This window comes from Anoplopoma fimbria, chromosome 17 (genome assembly GCF_027596085.1).
Source record: "Anoplopoma fimbria isolate UVic2021 breed Golden Eagle Sablefish chromosome 17, Afim_UVic_2022, whole genome shotgun sequence".
Lineage (NCBI taxonomy): Eukaryota > Metazoa > Chordata > Actinopteri > Perciformes > Anoplopomatidae > Anoplopoma > Anoplopoma fimbria.
The window spans coordinates 2,857,598-2,883,691 of record NC_072465.1 but is presented as its reverse complement, the minus strand read 5'-3'; the positions used below and the strand labels follow the sequence as shown (position 1 = coordinate 2,883,691).

At 39.3% G+C, this 26,094-nt stretch overlaps 2 protein-coding genes across 3 annotated transcripts in view; both read right to left on the bottom strand.

The window, feature by feature from the left end:
* chchd6b (coiled-coil-helix-coiled-coil-helix domain containing 6b) overlaps positions 1-18,194 on the bottom strand; it is a 56,018-nt gene extending 37,824 nt beyond the window's left edge. For both annotated transcript variants that reach the window (XM_054617465.1, XM_054617466.1), the window contains exons 1-4: positions 17,958-18,194; positions 16,806-16,869; positions 16,280-16,334; positions 15,174-15,330 (exon numbers count right to left, since the gene is read on the bottom strand). In XM_054617465.1, coding sequence (XP_054473440.1) covers positions 15,174-15,330; positions 16,280-16,334; positions 16,806-16,869; positions 17,958-18,041 — 360 coding nt within the window. In that variant the 5' untranslated portion in view covers positions 18,042-18,194. The remainder of the gene's footprint in view (positions 1-15,173; positions 15,331-16,279; positions 16,335-16,805; positions 16,870-17,957) is intronic.
* A 327-nt stretch (positions 18,195-18,521) lies between these two features.
* Positions 18,522-25,697, bottom strand: tpra1 (transmembrane protein, adipocyte asscociated 1). Its single transcript, XM_054616759.1, has 11 exons — positions 25,532-25,697; positions 24,093-24,276; positions 23,797-23,929; positions 23,182-23,268; positions 22,259-22,331; positions 21,977-22,056; positions 21,781-21,891; positions 21,594-21,654; positions 21,294-21,396; positions 20,786-20,866; positions 18,522-20,681 (listed from the first exon to the last, which is right to left on the bottom strand). The coding sequence occupies exons 2-11, from the start codon at positions 24,263-24,265 to the stop codon at positions 20,411-20,413; spliced, it is 1,173 nt and encodes a 390-aa protein (XP_054472734.1). The 5' UTR covers positions 24,266-24,276; positions 25,532-25,697; the 3' UTR covers positions 18,522-20,410.
* Positions 25,698-26,094: the final 397 nt, after the last annotated feature.

Here is a 26,094-nt window from a genome sequence, read left to right as displayed (position 1 = left end):
AAATGGTATCAGAACATAGTTACGATCCTTCACCATGCCACCAACTCAAATGTCTTTTACTGTTCATTAATTACTAATCCGTCAATCCATCTCTTTCTAGATTATTCAATCCTAATATAACTAATGTTTCCTCTTGTAATATAATAGCGATCATTATACATTGTGCATGGTCAGTCACAGAGTGAGCAGCATTTTGCACTAAGATATGGGTCAGTGTCCTAACATGAAAACATAATATCAAATATATCACATACTTTATATAAATCGACTAACACAAACTGAATTGAATTGATGCACAAAAATCCCTGCAGCTTGGTACAGGATCGTAGTGCATCTGTCAGAAGTCTGGTCATGCTGTGGAGAGTATGCAGCAGTTCAAAGGAGGACCTCAACAGCTGTACAATCTGAATCGCACACTATGGCTAAATGCACAAAAGAAGAGGAACATGCACATGGTGTACACAGGAGGGTTGAATTATCTCTTATTGAAAGGATTTTCAATAGCGGCACTCATGATCACACATTGATTCGGACAAATAAGGGTAATGAGTGAAACAGTGCTGCAGCAGTATGAACACTATATGGTGCATGAACACAATGAAGCTGGCTGAGAGTGGGGCAGAAAAAGGCAGCAATGGGGCATAGATTTATGTAGGGCTGAAATAGTGTGTATTACAAACATACACCCAGACACACACACAGAGAAAATACTGTGTCATGCCATGGTGTAATGTTGACAGATGCTATACCCGAGTCGTGCATTAGTGAGCGTGATATAGATCAGATGGAGCGACACCATCTTCTCTGGATGATCTACTCATCTTCTGTGCTCTTTGCTGGTATGGTGAATACAGTCGCACAGACACGCACACTTACGCACAGACACGCACACTTACGCACAGACTGACATTACTTTCATTGTAATCCAATCTAATCTTATCCTAACTTAACAGGCACATGCATCCCCAAAGAGCACATCTGCAAATCCCCATACTATGTTCACTGCACTTTTTTCTTTCTACGGTGGCTGTTTGATGCTTAAGGGCTGTGTGTGAATGTGTGTTTGTGTGTAAAATCACCTCTGCTAGCAGCACAGATGATGTGTAATTTTCTAGCTGAATACCTCCCAAAGTGTTGTTGTGTGGAATGGTGGCAGCAGTGCACTCACAGCCTCGCTTTAATGCACGAAGAAAACATGACATTTGAATAGAGAAGAGAGTGAGAGTGTAAGAGAGAGAAAGGTAGAGGTAGAGAGGATAAAACATTTTTATTTTATTTTTTTAAATAGGAGGCACCAGCAATGGTAGTGTTGCTTACCCAGGCATCCAAATCTGCTGGCTAGGAGGGAGAGAAGGAGCAGGGGTTAGTGAGACGGTGGAGGGTTTAAGGAAGGCACAGGGTTGGACGAGATCATAGAGACAACGAGAGGAAAGGATAAAAGGCAGGTATAATGAGGAAAGTGAAGAGAAGTAAAGATAAATAAAGAAACAGTCAGGAATGAGGTGGATAATGAGAGAACATGCAGCAGAGAGAAAGAGACCACAGTAGAAGAAATATGTGATAAAGGGAACAAGGTTAATACAGCCTGTCAAGGAGTAATCAACACCATTATGTACAAGTTGCCCTTTAGACTGAGGGCTACTTGTTAGTTATAAACCTATAATTTGCCAATTGTCTTATGTAGCGATATATATGTAATTTTGGCCTCCAATAGTCTCATAATGCAACATCCAACATTCATACGGTAACCAAGTAACTCACTTGTTTGCTATGGTAATGAAAAATCATATGAAATTCTTGTTACATTTGGGCATCCTGGCAGCACAGGCAGGTAAATATTTTTCCAGTACAGATATAACATGGACAATTTTCAACCAACGCGGGCCATATTGGTTAAATAAGTAACCAATATGGCCCGTGTTGGTTGCTTATTTAATTATGCATTTGCCAATTGGCTTAAAACTACAGATGAAAAATCACTGAGCTATCACCTATTATCGTTTAACAATATGAAACTCATAAGTCTCAAGACACTTCTATGCCAAAAACTGTGCCTTCGCATAAGGCCTAACATCAACTGTAAGTGAAATTAAAGTATTGCCTTCATAAAAATCAAGAAACGCAATTAAAATGAAATGATTGTATATATTAAATTATCAGCTTGCACATTGATGTTGAAAAGGCCATTATGTCATAAAGATGTGGGTTTATTGACTATATTACAACAGCTCTTAGTAGGCCAGTCAGAAAGGAGAACTAGCAGATTTCTATCTGTTTTTTATGATAATTGATGGCCCTGTGTATGTGTACGAGTCTGAAATGTAATGTGATGCTGAATCGGATATAATGTGTATAAATAAGATACATATTTGATATTCAGAAGTATGGCTTATGTATTATTGTGTTTTCCTTATGTATTTTCTTTCTTCGGGCTGGACGACATGTCCAACATTTTCTGCCCCAATGTAGGTCAGTTCATATCCCAGGATTTTCCCACGAGCAAAATTATTATAAATTCAGATATTCTTAGAAAGTTCAGTGAGTATGTGCTTGACATTATCCATTTAAATGACGGAAACGTGTATCTAGATATCTCTAGATATGACATCACCACGTTGGATTCCATTGAAAGATGATAAATGATCATATTGAATTATTGCCCAGCCTTACATTTTTTTTCTCCAAGTGCTTCATTGAAATGTAAATGCTATATTTTTGTATGAACCACACCAGCCATCATTGAGCTCGTCAGTGCTATGGCGTCCATGCCATAATGTGTAAATATGTGTGTATGGTTTTCATTATTCAAGCATTCTGACCTGACGAAGAGCCAAATAGGATCAAAACATTTTCATTATTAAACTTTTGTGGCATGCAGTAAGTGTCCAGGCATTACCTTCTTCTTCATTGAGTCTTGAATGATAATTACACAGAATGACAATAAATGCTAAAACACTATATGTTCCGACACTTCTATTACCACATCAATCATGTCCAGTTCAAGTATATAACACAAACAAACAGGACAGTGTATTTGGGTGTGTCTAGCCTTGCCCACTCAGACCAAGTGCTCCCAGTCCAGCATTAGAAACAGAACAGAAAGGGATAGATTAGAGCGGTGGGTGGCTCTAATGTTGCCATGCCTCATAAAAACACCATTCAGTTAAATGAGGTGAACTCACAAAGCCGGTTGCTGCAGAATGGGTGTGCGTGTGTGTGTTGGGTAATCTGCGTAACAGATACAACCGATGCCATCTGTTTAACCTCCCTGCTCTTTGGTGGCAGGCCCTAAACTCAATATGTGTGAGTATGATTGTTTGTGTACGTGTGTGCGTGTGTGTGTATGTGTGTGCTAGAGAGTGTATGTGGAACCCCACGGAGTGCTCACAGGAGTGTGGAGGTCCCATTTCCATAGATGATAGACTTTTCAAGAGAGGTGAAGTGGCTTGTTGTGGTACAGATGCGGAGAAACACACTAGCAGGCAGTTTGGTGCAGTCCATGGGCCATAACGGACAATGGCATTTCAGGTACATCCCCTCATTGTTTTGTGTTTTTCGCAGCTATGAGCTCCCTAGTGACCAACAGTCAGCAGCCTCAGTCGGCACATTAAAAGTATGGATCAACTGAGGCGGCAGAAACACACCCCAGGAAAGCACTCCAAATAGACTAAGGCTCATATATTCCCCAATACTTTTAACAAGATAAAGCTCAAACGAGTAGCATTAATGCATTATTAAGTCAAGTTAATTGTGATCCTTTAGTAGCCATAAATAAGAACACAGACTAATTGGCTTGTAGGACTCACATATAGGTATGCCGTGGATGTATTAAACTGCAGGTAACCATAGCAACAACACTTAGTTCTCATCCTACACTGCCACTAAAATTGCTAGTGAAACTTACATGGATCATGGACCCAGCTGAATACTATCATTAAATTATGTTAACAATAACAGTATTAACAATTACCACTCTACAGACCAAATGACCTATCGTTTTCATCACTTTATGGTCTAAGATGCACAGTAAAGACGGTCCTGCCCTCTTCCCTCCTAATTAAGAAGCCAGTATTTCTCCTAAGAATTGTCAAATAGCTCCGACCATTTCTGTAACTTAACGAAACAGATAACTGACATTCACACTCACTTCCTGCGGTGACGGGTCAGCCGTAAAGAGATAAGAAAGGAGCCAAGATTTTAACCTCGCTCTAAAGCTCTCTCTTTTTTCAATATTTTGAATCACGGACTACGGATTGCGACACTGTCAACTCCTTCCAGGAAAGACCGTTTGAAAATGTGGACCACTATACCTATATTTTAACAATGTTGAGTTTCCCTCCTCTCTATAATGGCCGGCTTTTAACTCCACTTCACAATGTAGAAACAACGTTAAAAAAACAATTACAAACTAGTTCTGATTTGTTTCAAATCTGTTTCATCTTAGTCTTAAATTTATGTAGACACACAATCACAGAGCGTAAATCGTGCACATCAGTAGAGATGGACCCAGCTTCCTCTCTCCACATAATACAATTTATTGGAATATATATATATTTTTTAAACTTATTTCATGACGACAAATAGGAACTAAGGTTGAGCTACATGTGCCACCAGCACTGGAACAGAACTACAACAAATTAATTAATAATTGAAAAAGGGAATATAATTCAGCAGTATAGTGAAATTAAGGATGCTCCTTCTAACCTCACGGAATTAATGGATCTCAACACATTTGATTATCTATGCTAACCTGAATCATGTTTGCTGTGGTTGTACCGCAGGGGTCACCAAATGCACCAGCTTGACAACGCTTCATGCTTGATTTAGACTTGAAACCCCAATGGTCTGCCAACAGTGTGTGTGTGTGTGTGTGTGTGTGTGTGTGTGTGTGTGTGTGTGTGTGTGTGTGTGTGTGTGTGTGTGTGTGTGTGTGTGTGTGTGGGTGTGTGGGGGTAAACCGCAAAAAGTGACAAAAATGTGACAAGATGGGACCTTTTGGTCTCTAACACCACCTCACATGGTAAGATACGCTTCCTTGGAAATCAATTATGTAAATACTGAATTATGCAAATGACACATTTGAATAAATCTGTGTGTTTGGGGGGAAAAAATGTTGGTGTGGTTTTCTGCTTGGAGTCAGGAGTGGTGAGAGTGAGAGGGATGAGGAGAGAGGGTCAAAATGAGGATTAGACTGGAGAATGTCCTTGGCGGACACAGTTTGTGCATTCACACTCCTGATTTGGCTTTTTAATTAGGGAGAAAAAGAGACAAAGAGCAGAAAATAAGAGCCCAAAAATCCCAAAGCTGTTCCTTATACCTTCTGTATTCAAATAATATACAACAAATTGTATTCATATTTAAATGATCAACTTCTTTTTTTTGTTCATTGTTCCTCATCTTTCATCAACATAAATCACTCCAGAAAAGCATGCATTTTATTATATTTCTGCAAATCTGTGCTACAATATATTGGCGACTTCTAAACCAACACTGAATAAGTGTTAGAGGGTTTTTCGGCACATAAACTCAAAATGCACAGCCTTTGTCAGAGTAGGACAGCAGTGCAAATACATTTCCATGAATTATCACACCTGTGCGTGATATGCACACCTGCACGCACCCACAAAAACACACCTCAGCTCACACATCAGCATGAACACAGAACAGTAGAAAAACCAGAGGCATGATTTGGTTACTCTCGCTGTTTGCTCATTAAATGTGTGTTCTCGTCACATAGTCGGGGGAGGTTAAATGAATTAACACTTCATCATCAGCCAGCTTTCACACCACATACTGTCACACTGACAGATAGAGACTGAAAAAAGGGAGATAGAAGCAGAATGGAGAAAGAGAGATGTCGGGTGAACAAGAGGAATAGGTTTGGTTGGGGAGAAAATGAAGGACGGAGGAAATGAGAGAAGATAAGAAAAACAAGGGTAGAAGAGAGAGAGAGAGAAAGAACGTGCAAGAGAGAGAGAGAGAGACAGACCGAAACAGTAACCACAGGCACTTTCTATATTCTCATTTGTTCTATCTCTTTCACTCCGATTTTTCTCTTTTTGCCTTAATTAGTGACTTCCAGCTAAGTTTTATGTCCAAATATCAGTTTTCTCAGATCGCTTTGTCTGCTCTGAAAAAAACTCATCGTCTATAGACAGGAACCGGTTGGTCAGACTGGACTCTGATTAGGTTTAGCTATTCTAACCCACCAACAGGACCATAGTTTTCTCATCTTGACCACCTGTACAGGTTTTACTGGCTGCACTTGGCATTGGATTTTCTTTTATTGACTGGATGTGTTTGAAATCTTTCGTTTGAAAAAACAATTTTCCAACAGAACAATCTCCAGTAAGATTGCATCGATCATTTGAACGCACTGCTACAACCAGCAGAAAAACGTCTCATTATTGAACGTGTTTGAGTCCTCCGTGTACTAATACTGGGCAACAGTAAAACGTGTTAAAAACAGGTAGGTAAAACTTTTAGTTTGAAAATGTGCTTTTCCTTACAAACACCGTTATGTCTGGTGGTAAGATGAGATATGAGTCCACATGTGAAAAACTGATCAAATGTTCAAAATGTATCATCGTAAAATAAACTGCTGCACAACTCGAATTCAGTGACGTAATATCAGACATACAATCAGTGACACAACACTGTCTACTGCCTTTGTTTTTTGACTATGATAAATGCAGCTTACACTACCAAACTGCTCGCAGGACAAGAAATCTTAAGTTCAAAAAACCTTTGCCTCATACTTGATGGTTCCAACATAAATCCTTATTCCAATATGAGAACCAGCATCTGGGAAACATTACTTTTCTTCTGGATAATAAGTCTTGTCCAGCTGTCTCGTTACATCCCGACTGCTCTCTGATGGGCGAGGTATTCCACTCCTACTCATTTGTCCTTTGAACCGACAGGATTTGCGCTAACCCCCCCCCCCCCCACTTGCTGCTCTACACCGATCAAAATCTCCTCAGCCGGTGAACGCTCTGCTCGTCAGCAATTACCGCCGCTCGACACGATGGAGGAGTACTGTACGGGTGTGCATATGTGTGTGTGAGTGAGTGCGAGTGTGCACAAAGGGCTTAGCTGCTTTAACATGCAGAAAAGATGTCAAGTCTGTGATTACACTTGCTGATAACAAGTGGTTTAGCCGTGTGTGAATATGTGTGTGTGTCTGAATTGCTGTTGTATTTAACATTGTCAGTTTCTACGGGAAATAAACTGACAATGTCTATATCTGTGTATATTTACCTTCAGAGTATGTCATACTCGCAGTCTGAAAAGCCATCGTTATGGTGAAGACCCACTCGGCCTCAACATAAATCTCTCTCACTCCACTGCCATATCTTTATCTTTTTCATTGATCCAACTTTCTCCTCTCTCCCTTTTCGCCTCTCCCTCTCCCTTCCTGTCTTTGGCTAACAAGCAGCGTTAGCTATCTAGCCGGCCGGCTGTCGGAGTCAGACATCTGAATATATTACTATACTGCACTCCAAGTCTCTTCTCTCTGCCTTTCAGCTCCTATAGCCCATCCCTGTCCATGTTTCTCTGTCTCTGAGCTCGCTGGCCCTAATGCTTGCTGCCCCTAACTGCTGACTACTACTGTATATTGGATAAAAAAAATACTCTTCAATCCTGTTCAATGTGTGTGGACATGCAGTTGCACATGTAAAATGCCAGGCTGATTCAACCCTTTTTTCCAGAAGATCCTGAGTGTGTTAATCTGCGCTAAGTGCTTATTCTTGCAACAAATAACTACCGGATGATGAATAGACATTGAATAGATGCACAATGTGGAATCTTATCGTTGTGTTGCTACTGTGTGATATGTATTGCTTCATAATCCGTTCAACAATGATGTGTTATCATCTGCTAAAAAAAAATTTTAGAGTCACATTGTCATCTTGGGTCGAGGGGGAAAAAAAAGATCGAGAGATTATTTTGGCACTGGCTGAATACAGTTAATGCAACATGTCCATCTGGTGCTAGAAAGAGAACACTCACAGCAGCTGAAGTGATATGAATTGACAGACTGATGTAACCACGGGCCAGTTTAGTGAGGACGGAGGAGATGGTGGGTGGCCACGTTTAATTTGGATTAAAATCATAGATATTATGTGTGATGAAGTCTTTAAAACATGGCACAGATTGAAAATAAATCTTCAAAAAGTAAAGGTGTTAGATGAAACAACAGCACACAGATTTTTAATGCAGATAATTATATTCCATGACATACAAATGTCTTTAAGAATGAGAAAACAGGGGGTCCTGCTGGTTAGCGAGAACGTCTTATAATTGAAAGGCTGCATATTCAGTTCCACAACATTTCTTTGTGTTTCTACGCAGCAGCAGGGCAACACTGTTAACATGTGTGGAATCATCTGCTGTGGTCTGAGTATCTGCCATCTCAGGTTTGACTAAAATGAATGTTGGGCTTTTCACCCTGGTTTTCATCATCTGTCTTTTGGACAATGTCAAATGCTTGGCTCTTTGCCATCATTCACGCACAACCACAAACACACGTGCGCTAAGGACAGGGACTTAGGGGTTGAAAAGAGAAAGATATAAGAGGCGTGAGAATGAGAGACAGTGGAAAAGGAATAAATGCCAGGAGAACATGTTGCCCAGGAGCACATGTTGCTGTGCAGAGCATGCGTCAATCCAGTTTTCTAATCCCATGGCAAACCCAAACATGCTTCAACAATGCCATCTAGTGACTATTTACGGGGTAACATCCTGTTTCCTTAACACGCTCACAAGCCTCCCTCGTTCAAGCACAAGACATACCAACCAATAACTCAAAATATGCAGCCACAGGTAATATGTGGTCAAATAAGATGAGAAAGGAAACAGGGTGGGTTTAACTTCACAGCAAGGGAATTAAAACACCTCAAGAAATGATACCATACTACTTCAAATTCCTACTAAATAAGCAGAGCCCAAAAGTGATCTTTACCAACTTACATGATATGAAAAGATAAGATAAGATAAGAAACAACCTGCTTTGCTGTTTAGCTGCCTATGCAACAAGGAAAGAGCTGGTGTGAGAAAACAGGAACATAACAAAATCCTCATATCACGATATCTCTCGGATTTTAATTTTAAAAAATAAATGATTCTAATAAATCTCAGCAAAACTTTTTATCTCAATTGCATCATGTGAAATTTTATCATGGGTGAAAATATGGCGACTGAAAGTTTGCCAACCCATTGTTTAAAAGATATTTTATATTAATAAGTTTGTGTCAAGGAGTCAAGGAAGTGTCCCTCCTGGGTTTGAATGGACTGGAGAGGAAGAGGGAACAAAGACAAGGCAGTATGACGCATGAAGAGTAACCTATTTTCAACACTGAAATAAATATGAAAACTACCTCCAGGGTTAATAAACGTCTGGATTGAGTAGAATAGAATAGAGGTGAGGGGAATTAAGGTGATTTCCACTGATTCAGAGACATTCAAAATCCAAATATGAATGTAAAACTAAAGCATGCAGTTCTACTATACTACGAAACACATTTTTAACAAGATTTATTAGATTTGTAACACCAGACAACTGCCAGCTGTGTGAATGACTGCTTGCCTCTGCATGAATATGCAACAAATGCAAACTGTAACTTCAGTTATTTGTGCTGCTTTACTGTTGTGTACATATCTGATGCATTTATATGAATCAGTGCCTTTTTAAGGGGAACTTGTTCTTTCTAATTTTGTCATTTACATTTCACCACATGGGACTTACTACTGGTCTAAAGTAAACGGTACACTCTAATGTTATTGTCCATCTCTGGTTTTTCATTAGAGATAGCAGAAAAAGCTATCTTTTCATAAACAGGAATGAAAGCAATGAACAGAAAGGTTCTAAACATTCACCCGCGACCCCCAAACAAAAGTAAAGTCTATTCTTCTCACCTACCTCGGAAGCCTCTGAAATTCAATAGTTTAAAGCAGATGCTTGTGTGTGTGCGAATGTGTGAGATGCTCAGCACTGAATGCCTGTGCATACTAATAGCATTTTGTTTGCAGCACAATGACACCTCTGAGGCGAAGAGAATAGTCGGGGGGGGGGACGGACAACAACAAACACAGGAGGTGCTAATGAAAGAAAGGAGGGGTGAAGAGACAAGGTGTTAATGTAACATGTCTTCACTCAAGGTGTAACTGTTAAAGCCTAAATGTTGTCTCAGATCAACGTAGGATTACATGTCAAATAAGCCAAGTTGCAAACACCTTTTAAAAGTACTTTTGTAAGCGGGGTGAAAACCTGGATATCATAGCAACGGAAGTGATGTGGTGCAGAAGTAGCAGTTGGCACAAGAAATTAACAAACAAAGAAAATACTCAGCAGCAAACATATTGCCACATTCCCCGGTGTGTGTTTAATAACAGCTATGCAAACTTAATTAAAATGATGGAGTGAATATGTCGGGATATAAGGCGACCGTAAGTGTTTATCAGTCATTGCCAGTATTCAGAAATTGATTCTGACAAAGTATAAATGCTGCTCTCTAGACAGCAGGGACTTCAGGCCACACGGCAGAGCTACAAGTGTGAGAACTGATAACAACCAAACCGAAGGGGAAACGAGTGGGACGTGTGTTGACCAAATATCTTGACAGATTCCGGTAAGCATTGATTTTTAACTGTTCATTTTTAAGTAGATTTTTTTGTGTGGGATAGAGAGAGCAGGACCTAAGTTAAGCTATAGTAGCAGCATTTTAACTGTTTTTAAAAAAAATAAAACTAAATTTGTCTCTGCTTGAGAGCGTGTGTTGGAAAAGCAGAGGAAGATCATCAGTTGGTCATGGTCATGTGATATGCGTTTTCAGGCGTGGCATTATGGACGTAGATTACTCCTGGAACGGCACTAAAAACAAGGACGTATTAGTGAGGATTAGTTGATGTGGTTACCTTTGGCCAATCACTGTGGAACATCAAAAAAGGAGCTATTCAGCACTTTAAGGCTTTCCGAACAAGTGCAATGTTACAAATTGGGTGTTCTTACACTACATGAAAAAAATGCAGCATAGAAGGAAGGAATAAACACCATCAGATGCTACAAAAGGAAAATATTTTTTGTAGCAAACAAAAATGTAAATATCACAGTACAAAAAAAGCTTAAAAACATAATACTGTGGATGAACCTTGCAAGGCACATATCCCCTATAACACAAACACACACACACACACACACACACACACACACACACACACACACACACACACACACACACACACACACACACACACCTCTGATATAATTCGACACAGAGCCTGTTTATTGCACAGGTATGCACAGATACAGACGTAGATATATATATATACACACACAAATAGTCCCAGCGGTGGCGGTTGGCACGGAGACAGGAGTAAATGGCTAATGTGAGTGTTTGTGACAGGCAGCCTGAGGCGGTGTGGGGAGCAGATCAGCTCTCTGACAGGTGTTGCCTGCACCCCTCTCTCACCCCCTCCTCAACTAGACACTAACGCACCGCCTGCCTGCTGGGGAGCCAGGAGTGCATGTGTGGAAATAGGCTGGGCGGTTTCTAGCTATATATATATATATAGTCTTTGTGTGTTGTGATGGTGTCACAGCAATACTTGTGTGAAGGCATGACTGTGTGTGTGTGTGTGTGTGTGTGTGTGTGTGTGTGTGTGTGTGTGTGTGTGTGTGTCTGTCTGGCTTCTCCGCCGGGAAATAAGGCTTCTCCCCAAACTACTCAAAGTGGAGCGTTTTATCGTGGAATGGAGGAAGAGAGGGTGGGTGGAGAGACTTTTTCTTTAAGGCACCCAGCTGTGTTGTTGCGAGGTCGATGGAAAATGCAGAGGTGAGGGAAGCCCACCTGCTGAGCAGAGAGATTTGATGGTGGCGGAGCTCTTAAAACAGATTCCCAGGTAGTGTCAACCACTCAAAAGCTGAAGCAATGCAACAAAAACATCGTTCTTTTTTCTTTTTAATCCTGAGAGATAATGAGGTCCGGTTTCCGTTCTTTTGGAGGGGATGTTAAATGTGCAATATACGGGATTTAGAGCATTAATATAGCAGAAAAAAATATTTTGCTATGTAAAGATATAGTGTAATAATATAATATATATTCAGTGCATGTTCGTGCATGTGAGCGTGCCCCAATAGAAAGCTCACAGCCGCCGCTCTGCACTGCATTGTATGGTGGTTACAGCTGACAACGCCATCCCAACCCACTCCGTTGTCACGGAATCGTAGCACCCACGCTCTGGTTCCCCCTCAGGAAAACAGTTAGCTCTGTCAGCACTTTTGGAATAGTTTGCACTGCTAGCGCTGTTAGCACTGTTAGCTGTGAGCCACCGGCTTAGCCCCTCTTGAGGGCTGTATATGACACCTTTAACTATTTGACACATTTTAGACGGCGAGAAAATCAAGCTGGGACAAAAAATGTTTGCAGAAAAAATTGAGTTTCAGAGATAAGACCTTAAAGAAAGGACAGGCGAGGTACATTTACTGTATTTCTATCAACCTCCCTGTTCTTTTTAACTAAACTAACAGATTAAATTGTACTTTTCACCAATACACAGCTAAACTCCATGCTACCTTTTTTAGGTTCATAAAATGTACCTGAAGATATTACTACTGCTGCCTCCAGCTGGTCAAAAACAACATCACAATTGGTCCTTGCAAACGGAAATGATGTCCATGTTTATCTGCATATAGTGCTGTAGTGAGGTCCCATCACAAATGGTCACTCAAGATATGGTGGACTGTTGTACAAAGAGCTGCCCACTAGGGACCGGATCACCCAAGGCTATTGTTAATGGCAGATATGAACAGGGTCAACGAAAAGTTGCTCACACCTGTCAAACACAACCATCACCAACTTGTTCTCTACTCTGTACAACCAATAAACCTTTCCCCCCACTCCTGCGCACACAAAAACACATCCGCACACCCGCTGACAGGATGTATTGACTTGTCAAGTCAGAAAAAGTAGAAAACAAAGCTGTGAGGTAATAGTGTTCAGTTTCACATTGTAATGCAACATTATTAAATTGAGCCCATATCAGTGTCAGCTGAGCCAGCAGCTACATTCAGTATTCATTACAGCTGGCTGGCACCACAAAAAGACACTGCAGGACAAATTAATTGGAGAGGAGAGACAGAGTTGCAGAAAATCCACAGTGTTCAATGTGTACAAAGCAGAGCATGTAAAAAAAGGGAAAAGCAAATTAATGATCAGCAATAGATCACTGCTCATCAATATAGACATGTAAGTAACATGAAAAACTGGGTTGACAAACACACACAAATCTCTCTGGCAATCACCTCTCTTTTGCTCTCACACACGGCACTGTTGATTGACTCATTATCAATCTGAGTTTGACAGGGGTATCTCTCAACAAGCACATTTAAAACAGTGACAAAGCAGAGCTATTACAGGGGCACACGCAAACAACAACCAACGCAACGGCTTTATCTAAAGTATACACAAAACGCATAATACGTTTCTGGTTTACATGGCGCTTTGGAAACCAAGCTACTGCTAGAAGGCAGGGGGGAATCAGATTACAGAAATGCACGTGAACCATGTGAACCATGTGACTGCGACGGGAATAAGTGTTATCATTCATAGTAGAAGACAACATTGTTGGATGGATGATCAGACTTTTACCCAACAGACAACAAGGACCATTCCTCGCTCTGATAAAAATAGGTTTTCATTGATGATAATGTATTGTTGTTGTTGATCCTATATTTTGTTAAAATACTTTGTCATCAATACTAGGTAGTCATATCTTATGTATATTAAGTTTGTGTTCTCTGTAATATTATGAAATTTTAACATTATTTAAGTTGAGGCTTCAAATAAGCCCAGTGGGTTTCCTGCCTCTCCCTCCTTCTTTAACTCTGTTATGTTTGTGAATTTTTAAATTGTGCAAATAAACTAGACTAAACTAAACTAAACAGATACTAGTACGTCTCTGCATTATATTGCTCCCAAACCACGTACATTAACAGTTCAGCCCAGGGATTCTGTCATCGAGGGTAGTCGGAAACAAATGTAACAGCTGTGAAAACTGATTATTGTTATTATTTACCGTTAGTATTATGTTTTCTTTTGACAATGACAAATAGATGCAAAATCGAGGTTAAACTGAGTGTAGTCAAATATTTAAAAAAAACAGATGGATGAAAAACTATGCTATATTAGGAATAGAAAAATAGCACAATCATTGAAAAGCGCAACAATGTGACACTGAACATGAGGCATGTCAACTACAAAGTTACTAACAATTAAACAACAGGCAGAGAATCATATTTAGAAAATTCTAATCACTTTTACTTGAATGTTTGATAGTCTGCTTTAACAAAAATGTGTTTGGCTTGCCCTCTGCAGTATAGAAACCAGGGTTGTAGATGTACAACCTAATAATTAAATAGGTCCAGAGGTGCCATTCAAAATCTTAACAGTAGAGGGTGCTGTTGAGTTCTACAAAGTGTTCCTGGAGGAAGGGAAATCTACTGCTCCTGCTAAATAATGATTATGGTCAAATGTGTAATCAAGTCATAGTCTGAATTTAGAAAGTTGTGTCTTTGCCTTAAAAGACAATTTTTTTTATTTATATACATATATTTTATGAAATTTGAGAATTAAAAGTGTCACACAAAATGATGTGTCTATTTTTAAAATATTAAAATGTTTGCCTATTTCACCCCTTAAGTTTAGTTAAGGACTCAACCTGCCTAAGTAAAAAATAAAACACTGACATAAATTGATAAGAAACTGTAAAATTATGGATCAGACAAGTTGTTTTAAAACTCTAATAAAACAAATGTGTTTGTTTGTTAAGAAACAAATATTCGTGTTTATATCTCCCACTGAGATAACACAAGTTTAATTGAGGCGATGCCAAGTTTTAGCGTAAAAATGCAACAGGATCTTACCAAGATAGGTTTGGTGAAAACAGCCAGAAAATTAAGATTAAATGTACACATTTTTGTTAAAAATAATTGATGGGTGCCACTGTCTGTTGCAGTTTCAGATGAGACGCTTACAAAACAAGGAGAAAGGACGAAAGTCTATATGAATCAATAGTTTTGTTGGATATTCAGAACAATTAAATCACAACTCATCAGGCCCACAAGTGGAAAGTGCAGCTGACTCATGGAATAGACCCCCAAAAAATACACTAACCAGTATCTTGGCCTTTTCTTGATCTTCATGGGCTTTTCCTTTCTCGACGAGGAGGGCAGGGGTCAGCCCAACCAGGCCCGTGGTTGCTGCAGTCTCTCTCTCCTTCTGGGCTAGTCTGGCCAACTGCTCCTGAACCTGAGCCTGTTGACGCTCAAAGCTGAATTAGGGGAAGATAAGCAATATTTTAACCTTCGTTCATCCAGTGAAAGTCTGCTAAACATGCAAGTTCTTGTCCGCACACAGAGCTACCCAGCAAGGTAGCAAGAGATATACGATTCTGTTGATCAACACAAATACCAATATTTTTGGGATGAAGCCTCTAAAAGCCAATAAAACATAAAAACACAAATTAAAGCATTCATGAATTGCTGGGTGGAATCCAATGAAAGCACAACATTAATATCAAATTAGTTTAGGGTTTATTGTGGGGGAAAAAACAGTATAGTATTGAATCACACTACAAATACACGTGTGAACATATATCCATTGCACAAACATTTATTGCAGGGATATTTACTTCTTCTACAGTATCTGTAACAACTGGTATCTTGACCAAGATTTCATTTCTGTAAATCTCTAATTGTCTTTAACAACATGCAACTACATCAGTAAGAACTGAGTAAATATAATAATATACTGTCTACTATGTCGAACAAATATTTCAGGAAACAGCATTACAGTGAGAGTAGCTAAGAATTGTTGGACTTGCTAACAAGTAAATCTATAGAGGTTCAGGATAGTATATGAGCATTCCAGCAGCATAGCAACACGCCTGCTGTACAGACAGAATAAGCCGGCACAGGCAGTGTTGATAGGTCACCCTGCACATGTGTGTTCTCCATAAACATTGCACATTAGTATCAAGTGCCTGCTATTTCATACATCTGTCACCTCAATTGGCTATAAGTTGCCTGTGTCAACCTAGAGGGCCTAAATATTTTCATGGCATAGGATCAAATATTCTGCACAAGTTGCAATAATCAATTGACATCTGAGGGGGGCATCTAATTCCAAGTTAGCCAATACCAATGCATAAGTTGTATGCAAAGTTATATGGCAAGATAACAACAAAAAGGGACAGTGACCTTGCCATTATGAAAACCTACTTTTTGCGGATTTCTTCCTGGACTTCTGTAGGGGAGGGTCCTGTTGGTTTTGGATCTGAAAATAAAATGAGTAGAATATCAATACTATTAGCAATTACAATATGGATCAGTTTGCAGAACAGAGTAGCAGGAGCAGTAAGTTACTGGTCTCTCTCTAATGGCCGACCAACTTATCAAGTTATGCTAAATGTAACTTTATTTAAGTTATATTTAGAAACAACTTCTGCATTAACAGTATTCCAGTAACGTTTATTTGAGCAACACAGTTGGACACCTCCAAATGCAAACTCTCTGAAACCCAGTGTAAATACATATGGGTTACCAAATCCCACAGTTTAGGTTTACTATATTCTGTCTTTTCTATAATTAACGACCTTAAAAAAAAAACCCCACACAGCATTAGAATTGACCTTTATTGATGCTGTTCTGTTCTCCTCAGTCACTATACGAGGACATGTTTGCTTACACACTGGGCCTCCCAGTGGGAGCTCTGTGAGAAGGGAGAAGGACTTTGACTGGGACTTACTTGGTGGCTTGGCGCTGTCAGACCCCTCAGACTCCCTCATCCTCCGGAGCACCTCCTCTGAGAGCTGGACAGGAATGTGAGAAATGTGCACATGAACACAGATACAAGCCATTTGGGTGTCTTTGAAAAGCATCAGATTAAAGGCTCACAAGTTTAAGAGTCCATCAACTAGACTGCTGAAATGCCCTTGAGCAAGTCACACACTTGCTTTACGACAATGTTGATATTGGCATTGGTATCAGTTGACAAGGTAATGTTTATAAATGGCAGTGGCACGGCCATTTATAAAATAAATGTTTAAAATAAAAACATGAATATATGAACCTGTGTATTATTTGAATAGCTTAGTATTGAATGCACAATAACAAGGTATGTTACTCAAGAAGTACTACCCTGAGCCTTCCTCGTAGCACTTACTGTATTCGTATCAGTTCGCTGCACTTACTGTATTCGTATCAGTTCGCTGCACTTATTGAATTTGTATTTGTTTACTGCACTTATCCTATTCGTAGTAGTTTGTAGCACTTATTATATTCGGATTAGTCTGTTGCAATTATTGTTTTCGTAGTAATTTGCCTCTGCACTATACTTTTGCTCTGGTTTATGCTTTAAGATGCTTGTTTAAGAAAGGAGATGCACTTATGACTTCTGGTGACTAGTAGTTCTCTTGAATACCTATGTTGAATACACTTCCTGTAAGTCGCTTTGGATAAAAGCGTCTGCTAAATGACTGTAATGTAATGTATGTGTATACATGGCACTAGGCCCAGTTTAATATAAAACACAATTTTATACAATATATATAGTAAGGGGTTCCCTGCTCCATCTCTCTATCAGTTTGGGGGTCCTTGGCCTGAAACACGTTGAAGACCCCTGTGACAGCAAGTTCAAGTTGCACTGCGTAATGACGTCGTAATGTCTGCGTAATGACGTCATAACTCACCCAGCTGTCATAATGCTGACTCAGCTCATTTACCAAGTAACGGTCACGGAGGACAGGAGGGTCTGACCCGGGTTCATCTGAGGACACGGGACCGGTCAGCCTAAAGCCTGACGTCACTAGCTAACCGTCATTAGCTCTGGTCGACATTGCCCAGTATCATATCTGAATTTAAATAAGAATAATAAGAGTAAACATTGCGTTGTATCTACCTTTACTCCTTCTATTACCGTGACCTTCTCGTTCTCGTCGAGTCCGAACGACACTTTCCGAGACGTGCTGCCGTTACCTCCCATCTTCACCAGCAGTCTGCTCACACCTGGTGGGAGAATATTAATAAAAACCTTGTCTGGTGATATGACATAAATGTGAGAGCAGCTGGAGTCGCCTCCAGTGGTTGAAATAATCCAATAAAGGTCAAACTGGCGCTACAGTATCCTCCCGTCTGATTGGTCGGATAAAGTAATTCAGACTCATGACTTGTAGTCCCATGAATTACAGGGTCGATGGGAATTGTAGTTCAACTAGCCTTGGCTGATGTGAAACGTTTAAAGACAAACACAACATAAGGAAACCACAGCTCTTGAAGGAAACAGAGCATGTGTCGTCAACAAATGAGAACATACATGTTTATGAAGCAAAAGCTATTTCTCTTTTGCAATAATAGTGTAGTTGCAATAATGAACCACAGAGTGGAGTCCTAAAAATGAAAGTACTGAATTACTTAAAACCAACCAGGGTGTAGTGTCTTGTTCAATCCCCCAAAAACACAAACGAAAGAGTCCAAGGTTTATTCTGGAGGTCACGGAATGCTCAATACATTGCATTAATATGGGCTGAATATTATACAATCAATGCACTTAAAAAGGCAAATTTACAGATCATTTGCAAAAAGATTTCAACACCAAAAATCTACCAAGAGAGAGAGAGAGAGAGGACTTCCATAACGATGCACCTTGTCAACCCATGTCATGAATCAGCAAAACTGATTTCCCGATCACCATTCTAACTTTATAACCAGGTTATAAAGCAGTTATCACCAGCACTCAAATTTGAATATATAATATTTCTAAGAGTCAGGCAAATACTGTAATTTCTTGGATATACAACACTTCTTTACGAAGCTGTTGCTTTAAAATGATGAAAAAATAAAAGGTATCTCTATGTTTTTCTGCATACAGGTCACCACTATCTATGAATACTGCTAGCTTAAATACAGCAATCCATTCATACCAAACATGTAGCATTTTAAGGGGGAAACTCACATACATCATAGTTTCTTGGTAAGAATACATACATGTGATGAGTGGTGGTCCATAAAGACTTAAGTAGGATATTGTATTAATACTAAGAGATGTGAAATAACTGAATTCATGAGCTGAACAAAGAAGTAAATAACTCAAGTCCAAATCTGATAATAGTGGAAAATTTGCTCTGCCACAGTCCAGTAGTTTTCTCTTGACACCGTCTTATAATGACCCGTCTTTGACATACCAGTTGCCTGAGCCTCTCTTAGTATGTAGTTATAATCTATATAATTACACTGTATCAATACCATCATTTGATACCATAACATTTAGCGATACATTATGGTCTAATTTGAGCACTTGTAATAACACTTTTGGGGGAAAAAAGACATTGGCATAAAAATAAAAGCTTTGTTACAGCAACCCTTTTGCAGCAATCAGAGCTGAACTGGATATGCTGATATGGAATGAGAGCATGTCTAATTTGGAATACACAAAAAAAGTTTGTTGATCAAATATCACACGTAATAACTCATTTTAAATGATTATGAAGCTAACAAATGTGCTTTCAGTTGCAGGAATGATTACTCTGGAATAAGAAATTAAAGCAAAAGTCCAAAATAAATTAAAGAGGACAGAAATGACAGATAACAAGCTTATAGCTCTGGTGTCTCAGCCATTCCTGGTAGAGAGCGTTACAGGTGGTTTGGGATCTGAAGCATTAATGCAAAGGTATTAATGATTTGCTTATCATATTGCAGTGACACACCTCACACAAACACCTTTCACTTGTTCCTTTTTCATAAGCAGTACACCAATCAAAATTAACCAGCACTTGTTGGTGCCCTTTCTAGAGAGCCAGCCAGTTGAGTCACAGATCTAATAGAAGGCTGCGTATAAAGCGAGTTGAGATGCTGTCACTCAAAGCGTTTAGTTGGAATGAACAGATGTTGAGGTTCCATCAAAAGAATGTAAGATTTCAAAGACTTGGGTGCTTAAAATGGGGTTAAAACTTAATTGTTGGAGATTACGCTGTCAATGCTCGATGCTGGAATGACAAAAATTGTACTGAGACGAGTCAGTAAGCTCCCACATTTAAGAGCACGTTGAACAGAATCCATACGGTGCCACAATCAACGACAGTACTCCTAGTGTGGCGCTACAGCAGCAGTGCACTCTGGCAACAGTGTTACAAAAGCAGTTGCTAAATTCACAGTCCTTCAGATAATTGGCTAGCAAAGGTACCTCCTTAAGTGTCCACTCGTTAACTTATCCTGGCGTCAAAGCAAGACAAAGATTACCCGTTCTTGCTGTCCAACTACTTTGTTCTGCATTTTTTTTGCCAGCCTGCATTACACACGCACAACATGTAAGTCCAGCTGTTATAACAACCTCTCTTCTTCCATTCCCCTCTTCATTCATGCGTTGATAGGTCTCCAGCGGTCGGCTTCAATGCTGTTAATGCTGCTGGACCCATAGGGTCCGGAGGCAACATCATCTAGGTATGCTCCAACCATACGAGAGCTGCTGGGACCAGAGCCATCAATCTGGGTGGAGGAGTAGAACAGGCCCTGGTCAGTGAGCTCCTTACGGCCAATGGTTGTAGCGACGGTCGGGGGAAGGTGGACGTCACTTTCATCCGGCTCATCCATCTGTGACTTGTAGGAGAACAGGATCTTGGGCTCAGAACTGTGGAAAAGAAGAAAGTAGTTAAATAAAGAAGAAACAAGGTCAACTGGTGCAAGTGCAAATATAAAGTATTCTGTGTATGTTGCACGATTCCTTGTACAAACCCAAAGAAGCCCTTAAGGAATGTGACATAAATGAGCGGCGCAAAGGCGGAGAAGTACAGGAAGGTGGTGACATCGACACAGCTGTTTCAGAAAACACAAAATAAAGACAGGTTTCACACTTTGTGAACAATCTCATTAAAAGTTAAAGACAGAAGCACAATATCAGCCTCAGTAGATACAGAAATCACAACTAAAAGGTTTCTGCCCAAAGGAAAGTTCTATCCAAAAGCAAAACATCTGTTATGTTCTCATATCCCCCTTAAACTTCACTGACCGTCATAGGCCCCACCAAAACAGTCAGTCATCCCCCTAGTTGCTTCTCAGACAAAAAAAAAAATCAACAACAAGAAGGTTTAAAAAACAACCACCCATTCAAGACATTTTTCTAAAAAGCGTAAATCCAACCCTTTATACCCACAGTTACTCTGAAGCAAAAAATCTCTTATTCTTCCTAAAATACTCACACAGGTCAATGTATTGGTATAATACTTAAGATGATAATACTGACCAGAGTCCCTCTATGATTCCAGCACATAGCAGGGCACTGCCCAGTCCCTGGACGAGGTTCAGTAAAGACAGAATGGCAGCATACACATAGAAACTCCTCTTAGCTGGGCAAAGGAAGTAAAACAAAGATTAATGGGCAACAGAGGACAAATTCTTTCAATTATATGGCATCATGCAGTGGTAAAAAAGCACATTACTAAAAATCCTTGTCTATTTCAATGGATTACATGAGACAAAATGCAAATCTTTTAAACCTTAAATCTTATTTCTGATCTCTTCTGCGATGAAGTCTGTAACTTACATGGAAGAGATATCCTCTCCCTCACTGGAGTTTTAGGCAAGATCACAATCAAAGAGTACACCTATAAAAATAAAAAAAGGATTACATCATCAATCTTTTGTTAGACATCAGTTATCGGGTATCTGTCAAGGATGAGTTTTATTTTATTCCCCATGCTGCTTCTGTTGCATAGTTACAGGTTACCAACCAGGAAGAAGAAGCAGGAGCTGGCCAACCAGAAGTGCCGTCCTCCGTGACCGTAGATGTTGAAGTCCTCAGCAGACAGGTGACTGTCTGGATACAGGATCTCTAGAGTGCCCTAGAACAATATATCAACAATATATTATTTTCAATGAATTCAGAATGACAACTCCTATCATCATCATGCTATCATCCCTCATTACCTGTGTGATGGAGTAGCCCAGAGCCAGCACAGCAGTGATAGCGAGCACTCGCTTTATACTGGATTTGCTCTCCAGGTGACCTGATAAATGAATAAAGAAAGAGGCTTAACAGAAACAAAAACTATACAGGCGTTCAGTTAAATTCATAAGTAGACTCAGGGCTGAAAAGGGGCATTTTTAACTGAACATTTGAAATAGACGCATCATGTGCAAAGAGACAGAAATACCACAATGGTTCAAACACACAGTAAATGGGAACTGAAACCAGCCGAGCAAACTAACCGAAAGCAAGTCCCAAGATGACAACACTGAGCTCAATCGCCAGCAGGAAGAAACGGGTGATTTCCCACAGCACCTGAAGAGACAACCGACATAATGAGTATCCACTGTGGCAGAGCAGACCGGCTGTATTGTAACACATGTTGACCCGGAACATATGTCAGGTCACATTAAATAATCATGTATATGTTTTTCTTCAACATTGCAGCCATGACAGTGTGTTATGGGAACAGTAGGTTCATCCCTCTGAACTCCACAGGGATCTGTCTGGGTTGTAAGGAATGTCAGCAATGCCTTTCCTTTGGACATGAAAGCAAAACAAAGTCATGCTGAAGCTCATATTAGCCCCTCTGGGTATTCAATAAAAGAGGATATGGAAACAGCTACTTTAGTATGGAAAAAGTGTTTATGCTATATAGCTGAAATCTGTCATTTACGACCAGTGATTAAAAAGAACTCCAAGAAACCCACACTTACTTGGAAAAACCAAACTGGACCGTTTGGAGAGGAACAAATCAAACAAACAACTTCCCCCAGGCCTTATGTTCACCCACAAATTGCAAAGTTTCTCCTGCTTTATTTAACAGTAAACATGAACACCTTGTGATAAGTACAGCTCAGACTTTGTTTTGAGTAAAATAATGTGAAGAGTAAATTTCAAAATAAGGACTAAAAACAACAAGCCGTACACATGTACCGTTTACTCCATGTCCAGCTTTTACCTCTATAAATAAGTAACTATTATGAGAATATCAATGTCCAAAAAACAAATCATAATTGATCTTCTTAATTATTTGCTTAAAACATTACAAAAAACATTACTTGTTGTTGTTTGAACTTTGGGTGAGCCATTCATTTCCATGATTTTCAACCCAACACCTATTTGAGTTCCAAATTTTTTATTTATGTTTAATTTGCTTCCTTACTTTATCGATGATCGTAGCAGCACTGGACGCACTGACAGTCATGGACACTACGGCCCGGGTGATTCCAACCGCCGCTACCACAAACACCTAAAAAATACAGTTAAAAAAAAACATGTTAGATTACATAAAATAATCTGTTTTCTCAGCCGAATAAAAACATGTCCTGGAGTAGAATTAGGGGAAAAGTATAGCGTATAGCTACAATGCACTGGATAATACTAGTGACAAACAACATGCAGAGTTTCTTCATAGCCCTGCCAGGCATTGTGTAACAGAGATATCCTCTTCTCTAAAGTCTAATATTTTACAATCACCGGACTTGTAACCTATATAGACAGATGCAGTTCATTTTGGTAACAATGAGTAAGCACCTTCCACGGAGAAGGCGCAGATTATAAAGTAGAGCAGTAAGCAAAAAAGAAACTTATCAGCTTTCACAAGGTTGTTTATCTTTGCTGTCAAACAAAAGTGCAAGGTATTTAAAAGGTGCACTTTCTTTTCAGACAGTCTTTTCAACTTATAGGCAGAAATACTCTTATTAATATAATTCAGAGTGTACCTAGCTCAAGATAATTACTATGATTAATATTGGTGTTTCTGTAGTTTGTGTCATACCAGCAAGTAAAAGGTGACAAAGATGGGGCTGGAGGTGAGTCTGATCTTTGCCCTGGCTGAGGGCAGCTTCCACATCAGGAATACAAAGAAGGCCACATTTGGCACGAGCAGTAAAATGTCCCAGAACCGCACCCTAAGACAGAGAGATAAATGTGAGGGGGATATATACTGAACTTTCAGGGGGAAAAAATTGCTTGTTATTGTTATCAACCATTGTCCATTTTGTTTTCCTTGCAACGTCACACTTAGATTCAAAAACAAGATATGTTGTCTTTTAAGAGCATGCTACCGATTACCTGGAGTCTCCAATGTCCTCGTACAAAACTTGTAGACATTTGTGAGGCTTTGAGATGTTGGCTTCAGTATCAGGTTGCCAGGTTGGGAATGTTGATGTGTTCTCCAACGGTGTAGGTGAAGTACTGCCATTGTACTGAGCAAACCTAACCACAGCAGTCACTGTGGCTAGCATGGTGTCGGACCCTGAAGGGGAAAAACAAAAGAGAAATAAAAGTTTTGTAATAACAAAATGGAATGGTGTTAAGTGGGCTATCGTCACGGATATACAAGGATGTGGGACCCTCTTCTTTTAGTCCATATAATAATAATAATAATAATAATAATAATAATAGGTAGATATGAGCAAGACGAAACTAGTGTATGAGCACAGTAAAACACTTGAGAAATGCGAACTTGTGTCGCTTCAGATAGCGTTGCAGAGGGTTCTATCTTTATTTTGTTGTATAGTTTTTGTTGTATAGTATGTGTATTTATTGTCTGTGTCTGTGTAGTTGTATTTAGTATGTGTATTTATGTGTATTTATTGTCTGTGTAGTTGTATAGTATGTGTATTTATTGTCTGTCTGTGTAGTTGTATAGTATGTGTATTTATTGTCTGTGTCTGTGTAGTTGTATAGTATGTGTATTTATTGTATGTGTAGTTGTATATTGTGTATTTATGTGTCTGTGTAGTTGTATAGTATGTGTATTTATTGTCTGTGTAGTTGTATATGTATTTATTGTCTGTGTAGTTGTATATTGTCTGTGTAGTTGTATAGTATGTGTATTTATTGTCTGTGTAGTTGTATAGTATGTGTATTTATTGTCTGTGTAGTTGTATAGTATGTGTATTTATTGTCTGTGTAGTTGTATAGTATGTGTATTTATTGTCTGTGTAGCTGTATAGTAGTTGTCTGTGTATAGTATAGTATGTATAGTATTTATTTATTGTCTGTGTCTGTGTAGTTGAGCTGCTGCAACACTTGAATTTCCCCCATGGGGATCAATAAAGGAATATAATAATAATATAATAATACACAGCTTCCTACGTTTAAAGACACACACTAGGTAAACAGATTGACTGCTATGTCAGCCATGTGTGGTGTTTAAAACGACACAAACACATAACGTAGTGTTAAACCTGTTAGCAGTAACAATAGGAGTACTAACATGACACAGTATCGTTTCCTAGCTTGGCTCTAGTAAACATAACGATGACGTAGATTGGTTCTTAGTACTTTCAGACGAGGCTAGCGCTGCCTACACCTTGCTAACTGCTGGGGCTGTTTGTATATAATAACCATGTTACTTCCGCTACAGACAAATACAGTTAAGATAACAATACTATACTATAATAGCCACCACTGTTTAAAGAAGTTGGCTCACGTTAGCATCAAAACAAACGTGATACTTTAGTAGAAGTGCGATGACGAACAACAGAAAAAAATATGTATCTTACCGATTCAGTAGACTCTGATTCTGAGGTACAGCTGCTGTAAAATGTTTTAATAATAATAATAATAATAATAGGAAGTCAGAGCAGGCAGTCAAGGCTGTAATCGATCAATCAATTGATCACCGATACGGGACATGACTGTTCTGGGGATAGTTTCCTTAACAAATTGTCCCAGTGAGATCAGCTGACACTCACCCAAATCTCGCGAGATTTCATTGTGACGTGGTTTGAGGCATTTTTTTTAATTTTTTTTTTAAACCTTAATAGAAGAGGCAGGCAGAGGCATTGTTGTGTTGTTTTTTATAGATTTATTTAAGTTAAGGCCAGTGAAATACACATTACTAGAGTGTCGTAACATTATCAAGCTTAGGAATATATAGGGCTTTTTAACAGAGGACATTTTGACGTGTCACAGAAGGAAAAGCACAGGTGCAAATAATTAATTAAATCAATTAATTCCATTGAGCTGCTTTGATTTCAGATCCTGGTTTGTTCATGCTCACCCGCTGAATATAACAATATGAATATTTCCTTCTGCGACAAGTTAAAAGGTCTGCTGTGAAAAA